Source organism: Sus scrofa, chromosome 3, assembly GCF_054392235.1.
Source record: "Sus scrofa isolate SSC_HxYL_T2T_F1_AM1 chromosome 3, Sscrofa_HxYL_maternal_Yorkshire_Landrace_v2.0, whole genome shotgun sequence".
NCBI classification, from domain to species: Eukaryota; Metazoa; Chordata; class Mammalia; order Artiodactyla; family Suidae; genus Sus; species Sus scrofa.
The window spans coordinates 37,363,071-37,375,728 of record NC_139385.1 but is presented as its reverse complement, the minus strand read 5'-3'; the positions used below and the strand labels follow the sequence as shown (position 1 = coordinate 37,375,728).

The window sequence follows — 12,658 nt, the reverse complement described above, 5'->3', positions numbered from 1 at the left end:
ATGCTGCTGTAAACACTCACGTAGAGATTTTTGCCTGAATGTTCATTCTCCAAGAAAAATCCTCTGGAGTGGGTTTCTGGGTCCTATGACCAGTGTCTGTTCAACTTTGTAAAAAGCTGCTCTGCTGTTTTCCGGAGTCACCAGCAGTGTTAGGGTTCCAGTCGCTCCAGATTCCCTCTGGCACTTAATATTGTCATTAAACAGTTTTAAAGCTGTTTTAATAGGCTTGTGTGCCATTTCACTGATTTTGATTTGTATTTCTCTGACTGATGATGACCAGCGTCTTTTCATGTGCGTATTTATTGTCTGGCCATCTTCTTTAATGAATTATCTGTTCACATCTTTGGCTCTTTCCCCTTTTATATTGGTTAGGTTTGTCTTTGGCTTTGTTTTGAGAGTTCTTTATTTATTTGGAGTACATATCCTGCTAACTGATTTGTAAGTGTTTTCTCCCAGCCTGTAGCTTGTCTTCTCTGTTCTTCACACCGTCTTTCACAGAGGAAACCCAGTTAAACATCTTTTTTTTTTTTTTTTAATGGCTCATGCTTTTGGTGTTAAATCTAAGAACTCCTTGCCTAACCCCAGGTTAGGCATAAAGGCATTCTCAAGCTTTAAAATTTCATGCCTTACACTGCTCTCTCATGCAGTTGGAGTTAATATTTGCATAAGGTGCGAAGTATTAGTTGAAGTTGGTTTTTTTTTTTTTTTTGCATATGGGTGTCAAGCCTTCTGTTGAAAAGGCCATCCTTTTCCCTGAATTGCCTTTGGACTTTGGTCAAAAATTAGTTGTTTATATTTGTGTGAGTTCATTTCTGGACCTTTTATTGGCCTGTGCCTGTCATTTGCCGACACTGTATTCCTTGATTGCCATTTCTTTTTTTTTTTTTTTTTTGTCTTTTTGTCTTTCTGCTGCTGTTGTTGTTGTTGCTATTTCTTGGGCCGCTCCCGCGGCATATGGAGGTTCCCAGGCTAGGGGTTGAATCGGAGCTGTAGCCACCGGCCTACGCCAGAGCCACAGCAACGCGGGATCCGAGCCGCGTCTGCAACCTACACCACAGCTCACGGCAACGCCAGATCGTTAACCCGCTGAGCAAGGGCAGGGACCGAACCCGCAACCTCATGGTTCCTAGTCGGATTCGTTAACCACTGCGCCACGACGGGAACTCCCGCCATTTCTTCATAGAAAGTCTTGAAATTGAGTAGTGCGAGTCTTTCAAATTTTACTTCTATTTCAAAAGATTTTGGCTCCTATAGTTTCTTTGCCTTTCCTATGAATTTCAGAATCAGCTAGTGTGTATGTGTAAAATATTCTACCAGGATTTTTATTGGACTTGTGTTCAATCTATAGATCAGTTTGTTAATTGACTTCTTAACTGTTTGGAGTCTTAGAGTCTGTGAACCTGATACATTGATGTAGTTGTGTTTTCACTTCTTGTCAGTCTTTTTAGTTTTTCCACATCCCGATCATGCATGTGTTTTGCTGGATTTACATCTGTGTATTGCATCTTTTGGAACTATAATGAATGATTCTTTTTATAATATTGTATTCTAATTGTTGATTGCTAACATATAGAAACTTAATTCATTTCTATATTTGACATTGAAAAAGAAAAAAAAAAGAAAAAGTCACTTACTTATCCTAGGAGTTTTTGTAGATTCTTTAGATTTTGTAGGCGGAAAAGCATGTCATCTGCCAGTGGAGACCGTTCTAGTTTTTCTTTTCCAATCTGCATACCTTTTAAAAAAACCCAAAACATTTGTACTGTATAGAACATAAGCGATATCGACGGAAAAGAAACAAAACTCATAGTCATGGAGAACAGATGTGTGGTCGTTAAGGGGGAGGGGAGGGAGTGCCTTGGACGGGGAGTTTGGGGTTCGTAGATGCAAACTATTGCATCTGGAGTGGATGAGCAGTGAGATCCTGCTCTACAGCACAGGGAACTATGTATAATCACTTGTGATGACACATGATGGAGGATAATGTGAAAAAAAGAATGTATATAAATATATAACTGGGTCACTTTGCTGTACAGCAGAAATTGACAGAACATTATAAATCAACTATAATAAAAAAATTTAACACTCCCCCCGCCCATTTCACCTCCAGTACTGCACTAAATAGGATGGTGAGAGACTTTCTAGCTTGTTCTTGGTCCTGTGGGGAAACCGTGCCATCTTTCACCACCGAGTGTGTTGTTAGCAGTAGGCTTGCTCTTGTTTGTAGGGCTGACATCACCCTTCCTGCATTGTTTTTTCGAGTGTGCTTATAAAGTGTGTTGACGGCATATTAAATTTTTTTCTCCTAATTTCATCATTCAAAAGGAAGCCCTGTTGATGCCATGGTGTATATATTACTAATGCAAATATATGCCAATAAATATACGTGAGGGATTATGGTAAATATACTTCCTTTGTATTCTGCTGCATTCGCATCATGATGTATTACAAATGTTTATCCACAGTAATAAACATGCATATTCATCACAATGTCGACAGCTTCCCAGGGTCCTATTACAGGTGGATAAACCACAGTTGATGTATTACCCCCTTGTCAGGCAATTTGCAGTTAGTTTCTTTCTGATAACATTCTCAGTGTCCTCCTGTGAATGTTTTGAAACTTCTGCCCTTTCTTCTCTCCTGAGCATCGTATCTTAGAAGTGGAATTGTTGGGTCAGAAGGCCGTACAGTGTTTGATGCTGTCGATTTGTATCTGGGAAAAGCTGACCTCGGACCAGCCGCTGACCGTTGTGAGATGTCTGTCACTGGGCAGCAGGGGCTTGAGCGTGTCCCACGAGGGCACGTCCTCAACCTCAGACCAGAGCCGGCAGCCTAGGAGGATCCCCTGCATGAACTGGCACAGCAGTCGCACCGCCCAGGAGCCGCTACAGGACCAGGCTCGTCAGTCCTCATTTCCCAGAGGCCTCTTTCAAGGCTTTGGTTTCAGCTTTGTTCATTTAATTCCCGAAACTGATAAAAACCAGGGGGAGTCTTTGGTGGTAAAGGACATGGGTTTGAATCCCAGGTCTGTGAATGGTGTTTGTCTGGGCTTCGGCTTTCCCATCAAAATGGGCACAGTAAACTCACGTCGGGGGCATTGTTAGGATCCCCTGAGACCACGTGAGGTGGCAGAGAGACGTGTTTGAGAGTGAATCACGCCCCCCCATCTCTGTGAATTTTTTGTTACGAGCCTAGTTCCTTCATCTGTACTGCGAGAGTAATAAAAGGTGGAAACAGAAACCCCTCTCGCAGAGTCGCTGTGCAGATGGAACGAGACACCGCGGACTCTCAGAGCCCCACCCAGAGGCACCTACTCTTGTGTGCTGGGTAGAACCGCTTTGTTCCTATGACACGTGTCCACGTGTCGGGAGCTTTTGAACGAGGCGCAGGGTTTACCTGGAGGAGGTCTCGGCACAGGGCTCCTTCTTACTTCTTCCCTCGCGCGGAAGAAGTAAGAGGAGCTCCGAACATCTCAGATGCCCAGCTCTGCCTCAGTCCCTGGGGCAGCGCTTTGCTTTTCCACTCGAGCCTGCTCCCCACTCCGAGCGGGCCCTGCTCAGTGTGAAAACGCAGCACGTCGCAGGCTGTCCGATGGGACAGGTAATCGGCGGTCCGTGTGTACACACCGAAGGCTCCGGGGAGCCCTGGGGAGGAGGAGAAGGGGGGAACCCTGCCTCAGGTTGTTCAGCTCCATCTTCTCCTAAACATTTAACTCTAACCACCATCACCCCCCACACACACATCCCGAGCCCGTATCATCCCTAGGAATGCAGTTTGGGAAGGACACTTCAAGAAAAGTCTTCTCCTCCTGTCCTGATTTGGCCAAGTCTGTGCTGAGCCCCACTTCACGGCCTTTGCCGCGTCTCTGCATCACTCCTGTTAATTGTTCCTTAATGTTTGTCTTCTAATCTACCCACTTCCGAAAGCCTTTACATTTCTTTCCAGAGGATTCTTTACATCACTGCTGTCAATAGAAAATCAGTTTTTAGCAAACATACCAGAAGAAACGCCCAGGTTAACACGAAAAGGTTAGAGAGCGCCTCACACGATCTCAGGGCTGTACCATGCTTGGGAGGTTCTGCTGTAGTTCCCTCTCTGGGTTTTTTCTCCCTTTGTTGAACGTGCAAGGAAGTCGGATCCCACCATCCTTCAGCGTGGAAGGAAGTGGGCGGTTGCTAAACACATGGTGGGGAGGGGATCTCTGCAAGTCTGTCTCCCTCTCGGGGTTGGGTTCCCACTGCGGTTGCTCAAGGCTGTCTGACTGACGCCCTCCCCTGCTGCTCCTCGCCCTTGTAGGGACCGCTGAAGGCGCCCCCGCCCCAACTACCTCCTCATTTGAGGCAGATGTAAAAGTTGCAGTTGAAAGACTAAATCCTCGGGGGAAGACCAGCCCTTGACAGGCCACCAGCTGGTTCTGAGAGTGAGCTGCATGCCGGCTGCAGTTTGTGCTGGGTTGAGGCCCCTGTTGGGATGGGCCTCAGCCGTCATCTCCACCTCTTCCACACACTCGGAGGGTTTCAGAGGTCTTTCATAGTTAGAATGTACTCAGTTAATGGATCCATCCATTGTCTCATGAGATGGGAAATAAAATGACGTTCTTACTTGCTAATCGGGAATGATCCATTCTTTATGGCTCCTCTTCCTACAAATTAAAGTTCTGTTGGCTGGTTGCAAGTTAGTCCTTCAGAGCCTGGGAATTATTTTCTTGGGCCATCGACATGTTAGGCTTTTAAGAAATACCTTTTGGTGGGGCACGAACCCTCCAGCTGGCCACATCTCCCGCCCCAGGCCCTCTTGGCTTGTGCCTGCTTTGCCTTACTCATGGGCCCAGTCTGTCTGACTGCTGTGGTCATTTGAGTCGGTATCCTTTCTTCAGGATGTTATGAGCAGCAGTTAAACACTGAGCAGATGGAAGTTCTGCTGGAGTTCTGGATTTGCATGGGACTGCGGCGATGGAAGTGTAACTGTTGGGGAGGCCAGGCCGAGGGTGTATAAGACCTCTCAGTCATGTCTCTGCAGCTTTCTGGATCTGCAGTTACTTCACAATTAGAAATGAAAACAAAAAGGGCCTCCTTCTGCCTGGGGTCAGGAGCCAGGTGCCTCTCTGGAGTGGTCTGCGTGCCCTCCATGTGTTTGAGTTTCGTGCAGGAGCAGTTTGGCTGACCTGAAAGTACTCCTTTCCCAGCAAAGGCAAACACACTCATCAGCGTCGCGTTGGCCGGGTGACCTGATGGTTCCCAAAGCTGTCCAGCGTGGTGTGGTCTCCATGCTCTTTCATCATTTGTATTAGAAGTTTTGGTCTTTATCTATTAGGTCTGATACTTAGTCTTAAGATGCTGTTAAACTAGAAGAAAAGAAGCCTCTTGAACACTTAGCTCTGGCTGCGAGTTGAAGATGAACGAGGCTGCCAAGGCTGGGCCTGGACAGTGTCAGCAAAGGAGCTGAGACCCAGCAGCCAGACGCCGGCCAGACTCACCTGTCGGTCCGCCTGGATGAACCCGCCTCCTGGTCGGCGTCCTGCACAGACTCTAGTTCAATTCAGCCACATAGAAATGCTTGCCTCTCGCCTCCTCCCCTTGTTTTAAGCTGATGTGCTGGGGATTCAGGTGTGGGGATCTGGGGTGGGCTCTGATGAATGACACAATCCAGCTGTGGGAATCTAAGCCCCCCCCCCCCCCCCCCCCCGCTGTATGAGTGTGTCCATTGGGGAGAAGTTTCCCTTCCACAGACCTTTTCAAGATGTGTTAGTCACTTCGCTTCAGACGTTCAGTGTGTCCCCCAGTGCCGCTGCCTATAGAAACATGCGTGGCAGGCTGAATAGGAGGAGGGCGACGATTAAGGGGATCCTTCCTATTTTCCTCTCACAGAAGTGAAGGTGGACGTCTCCGGCGACACCTAAGTATATGGGAGCGTCTGCCCATGGGACTGGTGCTCTTTCTGCCAAACCACAGCACCGAAAAGCAAACTGCAGACAAAGTGCTGTCTCCGGGGGCTGAGGTCTAGTCTGACGTGTTATAAGCAGACAGGCGGAGTCAGTGGTGGGCAGTCCGCAGTTTTTCCACTGAGCAAACACGTGGCATATTCGTACCACGAAATGGCACTTCCACCCATAAATGGATGGAGCCAGAAGCTTACTGTGGTGCATTGTGACATGAGACAAGCCAGCTGCAGGAAAATTTATAATAGGATCTGGTTTCATAAAGCAGACTCTGTGCGAGGGTATCGGGCTGGTGGGGACCGTATGAGCATGGAGGGGGCGTGACATGTACACACTGGGGTTTTAACGTTGGTTCCCATGGGGTAGGGCTGAGGGGACAGTAAGCAAAGGAAAAAGGCTGCAAACAAAACAGGTTAAAGGAATGTGAAGGGCGTTTTGCCAGTGAATAATTGTATTTAGGTGTGTGCGTGCACATGCCTGGAGGGTGATAAGAGGATGGATACAAAATGTGAGTGGGGTTTACTTCAAGGTGTTGAGTTTTCAGTGGGTTTCTTATTTTCTTTTTAACTCAAAGAATTTTTTGACATTTATAGTTGTACAACAATTCTCACAACCCAATTTTATAACATTTCCAGCCCAAACTCCCAGCCCATTCCCCCCACCCGCCAGCCAGTCTCCCTTGGAAACCATAAGTTTTTCGAAGTCTGTGAGTCAGTATCTGTTCTGCAAAGAAGTTCATTGTGTCCTCTTTTTAGATTCTGCATGTAAGTGATAGCATATGCCGTTGGTGTCACTGACTAACCACACTTAGCCTGATAATTTTGTCTTTTTTTTTTTTTTTGCCATTTCTTGGGCCACTCCCATGGCATATGGAGTTTCCCAGGCTAGGGGTCTAATCAGAGCTCTAGCCACTGGCCTACACCAGAGCCACAGCAATGCGGTATCTGAGCTGTGTCTGCGACCTCAGCTCACAGCAACACCAGATCCTTAACCCACTGAGCGAAGCCAGGAATCGAACCCGCAACCTCATGGTTCCTAGTCGGATTTGTTAACCACTGAGCCATGACGGGAACTCCAGCATGATAATTTTGAAGTCCATTCATGTTGCAAATGCCATTATTTCTTTCCTTTTAATGGCTGAATAGTCCATTGTGTGTATGTGCCACATCTTCTTTATCCAGTCCTCCGTCGATGGGCATTTAGGTTGCTTCCATGTCTTGGCTGTTGTATACAGTGATGCAGTGAACATTGGGGTACATAGATCTTTTTGAGTCCTGGTTTTCTCTGGATGCATGCCCAGGAGTGGGTTACATTCCTTCTTAAATGTGTTCTGATTGAGTATTTTGCAATGAATATTTTATTTTTTATAATCATAAAAGACACCTTTTTTCCTTTTGCCTTTTGGAGGCCACACCTATGGCATATGGAAGTTCCCAGGCCAGGGTCAAATTGAAGTTGCAGCTGCCGGCTTACACCACAGACACAGCAACAGGGGATTCGAGCCATGTCTGTGACCCTGATATGTCACATAATATGTGCCTGACATATTATTAATAAACATGTTTCCCAGGATGAAGAAGGGATGGACGAATGCACGCGTGCTTGAGTCAGTGAGGTCACGTGGATACAGTCTGAGTTGCGTGATAAATACTTAAGAGGTGATGCGGAAAAACATGGTTCTACTGTACAGTGCAGGAAGCTATGTTCAGATTCCTAGATTAACTGTAATAAAAAGAATATAAAAAATCATGTATGCGTGTATATAACCGAGTCACTTTGCTCTATAGCAGAAATTGACACAGCGTTGTCAATCAACTAAACAATTAAAAAAAAAAAATCTGTCAAATGTAGACCATGCAGGGTGGAAAAAGAAGACGGAGGTTTTCTCTCCCGATCCTCTTCCTCAGTGTGTGTGCCCGGGGACTGAATTTACCGGTTCCATATTCCATCCTGCTGTCTTCCATGGGGGTGGGTATGGACCTGGTCAGCAGCTTCACCTCTTTATGCCTCTGTTTTCTCATCTGTAAAACGGCCGTGGTGGTAATATGGATCTTGGAAGGATTCAATGAGATACATAACAGCTTCCCGTGATGCCTGGCAATCGGTGAATGTTCCGCATGTGTAGTGGGTAATAATAAGAGCATGGAGAAGTCCCCCAGTCAGCAGTGCTTCGTGTGTGCTTCTCTAAATGGAGAGGATGATACAGAGCACCTGACGCAGAACTGGCACCTGACAGATTGTTAGATTCAGATAACCTGAGGACAACTCATGTCGTCGGCATCCTAAATTTGCGGACTCTGGAACCAGTTAGCGTGTATTTCCATCATGAATGAACAGTTCTCCGGAGCCTTCGCAAACGCGCCCTTGCTAACACGGTCTTTTCCCATGATGGTCTGTAAAGCAGAGAACATAGTAACATTTATGGGATGCACATTGTGTATTTTTCTTTACACAGATGGTCCTCCTGCCTTGGGTCTGAACCGCCCATTTTAAAATACATGTTTCTAACATTCTTGTACCTACAGAGAAAACGAAGTGCTCAAAGTCCAGCTGAAGAAGTACGTTGGAGCTGTCCAGATGCTGAAAAGAGAAGGTCACGCGGCGGAAGGTAGGAGCCGCCTGAGCCGGTGGGGAGGGGGCCGAGCCCCGGCGTCTTCATCGCCTCCTCGGCCGGGCAGCAGACACGCTGTGCGCGATGAGTGCGTGGGCTGACGAATTAGAAAAGCAGTGCTGGGTAGGGTTCCAGAAAAGGAATCAGATGGAAAACCCTTCTGCGTATTCTTGATAAATGCCTAACATTGTAAGACTTACTGCCTGTGGCTTACTAGATTATTAGCAATAGTCGTTGTCCATTTGTTAGGGAAACGTGTTAGTTGTATCCATTACTTAGAGAATTTTGCCTCTAGAGTCTTGAGGCTTTTCAAGGTAGTGAATCTGCAGCATGACAAAGTCATGTCAGGCCAGGGGTGAAAGCCACAGAATAATAACGTGGCAGAGAATCAGACCAGCACCAACCCCAGCTCTGGTTAAATTGCTTCATCGCTCTGTACCTCCGTCATCACATCTGTAACATGGGGTTCATTGGCAGTGTGTACCTCACAGGCCAGTCCACGTTGGCATCTCAGCCCAGTGCCTGCCATAGAGTACTGGGTACATTTTAGCCATTATTAATGTTCTTAATCAGAACACAACGAGATAGAAGAGTGACCACCGACCGACATCTCGCTCAGTGAGGTGGTGCCCTGTGCTTCCTCCCTGGGCAGTCGGGCTGCTCTTGAACTGTTATGATGCCACTGACATGTTTCTCAATCAGCCTGAAGAGGGGCTATTTAACTTGGGCTGAAATGTCCCGCAGCCTTCAGCTGACTGACCATTATAAGATTTGTTGAAAAAAAAAAAAACAAGCTCTCAGGGAGTGGACGTCTTAGCAAAGAGGCAGATGCTCCACGCTCACAGGTCTTGGAAGTCAGCCAGACCCGAATTTGAATTCGGGCGCAACCTCTGTAACGTGACCTCTTGGAGTCACTTGACCCTGTGGAAGAGGAAGTCACAACAGCGTCACGAGGTTGTTGTGGGGCTTTCCTGAATCCATGCGTAGCTTCTAGCATGGCACCCGGTGCTCAGTGTGTGCTCGGTAAATGGTAGTTATTTTTCCGTGTCCTGGAGGGAGGCGAGATTGGTGTTGCGATGTGGCTTGCCGAGTGATGTCAGCAAGGCTTGAGTTTTCTTTGGAGCTTTTGTGTTTACCACAATCTCCACTTGACCAGGCTCAGCATGTGCATTTTCTTTTCACCTTTTTTTCTTTTGGATGATGTATCTCACTGCACTCACAGCTGGTCTGTCAGGGTTCCCAGCCTGGGGGTTCGCATTGCAGAATGAATCCTGGCTTCCTCTCTGGGCTCGCCAGCCGCCTCGTAGATGCTGCTCCTGTGGCCCGGGATCCACCTCGTCGTGTGGGCTCACGTCTTCCGTGGCCTCCCCGTTGTCTCCGCAGCCATGGCTTTCCTAGTCTTTCGTTCTGTTCACTGCATGTTTTGGATGAACATTCTTTGTTTAGCCCTTTACCCTTTCGGAGCAAGTTCACATCTGTTCGACTCAGTTCCCCTCTGATGAGTAGGTATTTTCCCTGTTTGAAAGACTTCATTCCCGGAGGCTCAGGAAAGCTTAAGGGGCTCGTCTGCGTATCTGGGGTGGAGATGAGTGCAGGTCGTTCTCCTGTACATCCCCGGTTCTTTGCCTTAGGAGGTCCTTCCTGAGCGCGCAGAGCCTTCGCTGGGGGACCTGTTAAATGTGCCTCTGTTGGGCAGAGAGCGCCTCCCCTCAGCTGCTGTGTCTGTGGATCTGGGCTGAGGCTCTAGATTTGTGCGTATAGATACGTGACTGTCATGCAGGTGACCCGTGGGCCACGCTACCACCTTGTGAGAAATCTACACTCTCCCCACCCTGGCCTTTGCTTTGGTGCCATGAGAAAATTGAATGTGGGATGGGGGGAGGGGAAGCACCGCTGGGCTTGGATTTGATTGAAAAACTGCAACCCTGTGAAATAACGTTTCTGAGTAGGAGCATTTTTGGAGTGACTCCCCCCATAATGGGTCCACGGAACCTACAACGTGCAGACCGATTTCTCACAGGGACCCAAGTCCCTTTTCCGAATCCCCAGCCTGAGTGCTCTGGGCCAGTGCTGGCCTGTGCCAGCCCCTCAGCAGCACAGAGCAGGGAAAACACAGCGGGTTCTGCTGCCCCGTGCGGCTCCTGCCTCTCCGTTTCTCACCAGGCGGGCCTTTGGGACCTTCTCTGCCTGGTGTCCTCTGTTGCAGTTTAAGTCCTGCAGTCTCTCTGCTCCACGTACCTAGTGCTCAGAAGCACCAGCTACTGGCCAGACGCCAGCAAGCAGCCTCATTAAAAGGCGCATTTTCAAAAATGGCACTCTGGCCGTTCCAGAACTTTTATTTCATCTTTAAGTGATCTCATCTATTACTCAAATCAGGACCCACTCCTCAACCCCAGCCCCTTGCTGGCTCCAGTTGTTGGAAACTATGGAGTATGTGCCCTGGCCAGGTCGGGGTGCCGTGGGGTGCCCTTGGCAGTTGGTAGTTTGGGCTGTCCTGGGCAGGCTTGGGTGCCTTGGGGTTTCTGGGGAGTTGGAGGAGCAGGGGCAGGGTGAGGTTGGGGAGGGAGAATCCTTTTGATCACGATTCCTTGGCTCCTGATGTTAACGTGAGCATGGGGAGGTGTGCTGGCTTCCCAAACTCTAGGTGGGAATTCCACGTGCGTTTTCCGCAATACAAGCTTTTTAGTTTGAAGGAAGATTTTTGCATCTTTTGGACAACAAATTGTATATGAAACTGAGCCCATCAGTAGGGAAAATGGCTTCAGCCCCACGTGCCTTCAGGGTTGAAGAGTTTGCTGGGGCTCTGTTGGGATCCTCACTTCATTGCTGTGGGATGTACCTTCAGGATTAGGAAAAAAATCCACTTCAAATGGACTTTTATGATAGATGGTTGACAAGCTTCAATTTTATAGATATTAGATTTTAGAGTCCCACCCTCTTGCTTTAAAAGGGGGAGATAAGTGCCTCTAAGAGAATAATGATTTTACCAGCAAATGCGGAATAGACTTTTGGGGGGACCTATTAAGTAATTGAAAGAATTTTGTTTCTTCCTCCCTCCCTTCTTTCTTTCTTCACCCGTGCTGTGCTGTGCCGTGGAGGTTCCCAGGCTAGAGCTCGAATTGGAGCTATAGCCCCCAGCCTACACCACAGCACAGCAACATGGGATCCGAGCCACATCTGCCATCTACACCACAGCTCACGGAGACACCGGATCCTTAACCCACTGAGCGAGGCCAGGGATCAAACCTGAGTCCTCTTGGATATTAGCTGGGTTTGTTAACCGCGGAGCCATGATGGGAACTCCAAGAATTTTTTTCCTTATCGTGGTCCAGAAGTGAGGTCAGGTTATTCACCACCCAAGTGCTGGTTTTCTTTGATAATTTCAGAAGACTTCTCAAAGCGTATGTTTTCATTGGTGGTTCTGGATTTCTCATCCTGGAGTGTGTTGTGTGCTCCCTCCAGCTGAGAGCTGCAGCGTCAGGGCCGTCATGTCCATGAAGAAGTGGCTTGACAGTAAAACTTTGGTGTGACTTTTACTGGACATTTGACCAGTTCTGTTGTTAGGGAGCTTGGACAGTCTTTCTGCTCCCCCGGGTGCCCGCAGGGCAGTTTCACCTGACGGGGTGGGGGAGCGGGAAATCATTTGCCAAACTCAGGTTTTCATCTCAGGCTTATTGGTAAAGTTTGAAACTAGATGCATGTCAAGCTCAAGCTGGCTTCTTGCCTGGAGAGGCCTCTGGCAGCTCAGCAAGGGGCCAAGGGGCAGGTGGACCCCTTAGCCTCAGATGCTTCTCAGGTGGTCACACGGTTAGCAGGTAATTTTGTTACTACTCAGAGTTTATAGTAAATCCTGGCTCTTCTTTCCCCTCAAGTTCCCTAGAAGATGTAAATGCAGGGCTTAGACAAATAGTGATCAAAATAACTTTTTTTTTTTCTGTCATTTTAGGACCACGCCCATGGCATATGGAGGTTCCTGGGTCAGGGGTCGAATGGGAGCTACAGCTGCCAGCCTACACCACAGCTCATGGCAACGCCAGATCTTTAACCCACTGAGCAAGGCCAGGGATCAAACCTGTGTCCTTGTGGATACTAGTTGGGTTCGTTTCCAC

General features: G+C 47.9%; 1 protein-coding gene across 3 annotated transcripts in view; it reads left to right on the top strand.

The window, feature by feature from the left end:
• SNX29 (sorting nexin 29) overlaps positions 1-12,658 on the top strand; it is a 548,246-nt gene that overhangs the window by 197,606 nt on the left and 337,982 nt on the right. For all 3 annotated transcript variants that reach the window (XR_014840773.1, XM_021088060.2, XM_021088055.2), the window contains one exon: positions 8,464-8,546. Coding sequence is in view for 2 of the 3 variants with exons in the window: in XM_021088060.2 (XP_020943719.2) it covers positions 8,464-8,546 (83 nt within the window). In the remaining variant the exon portion in view is untranslated. The remainder of the gene's footprint in view (positions 1-8,463; positions 8,547-12,658) is intronic.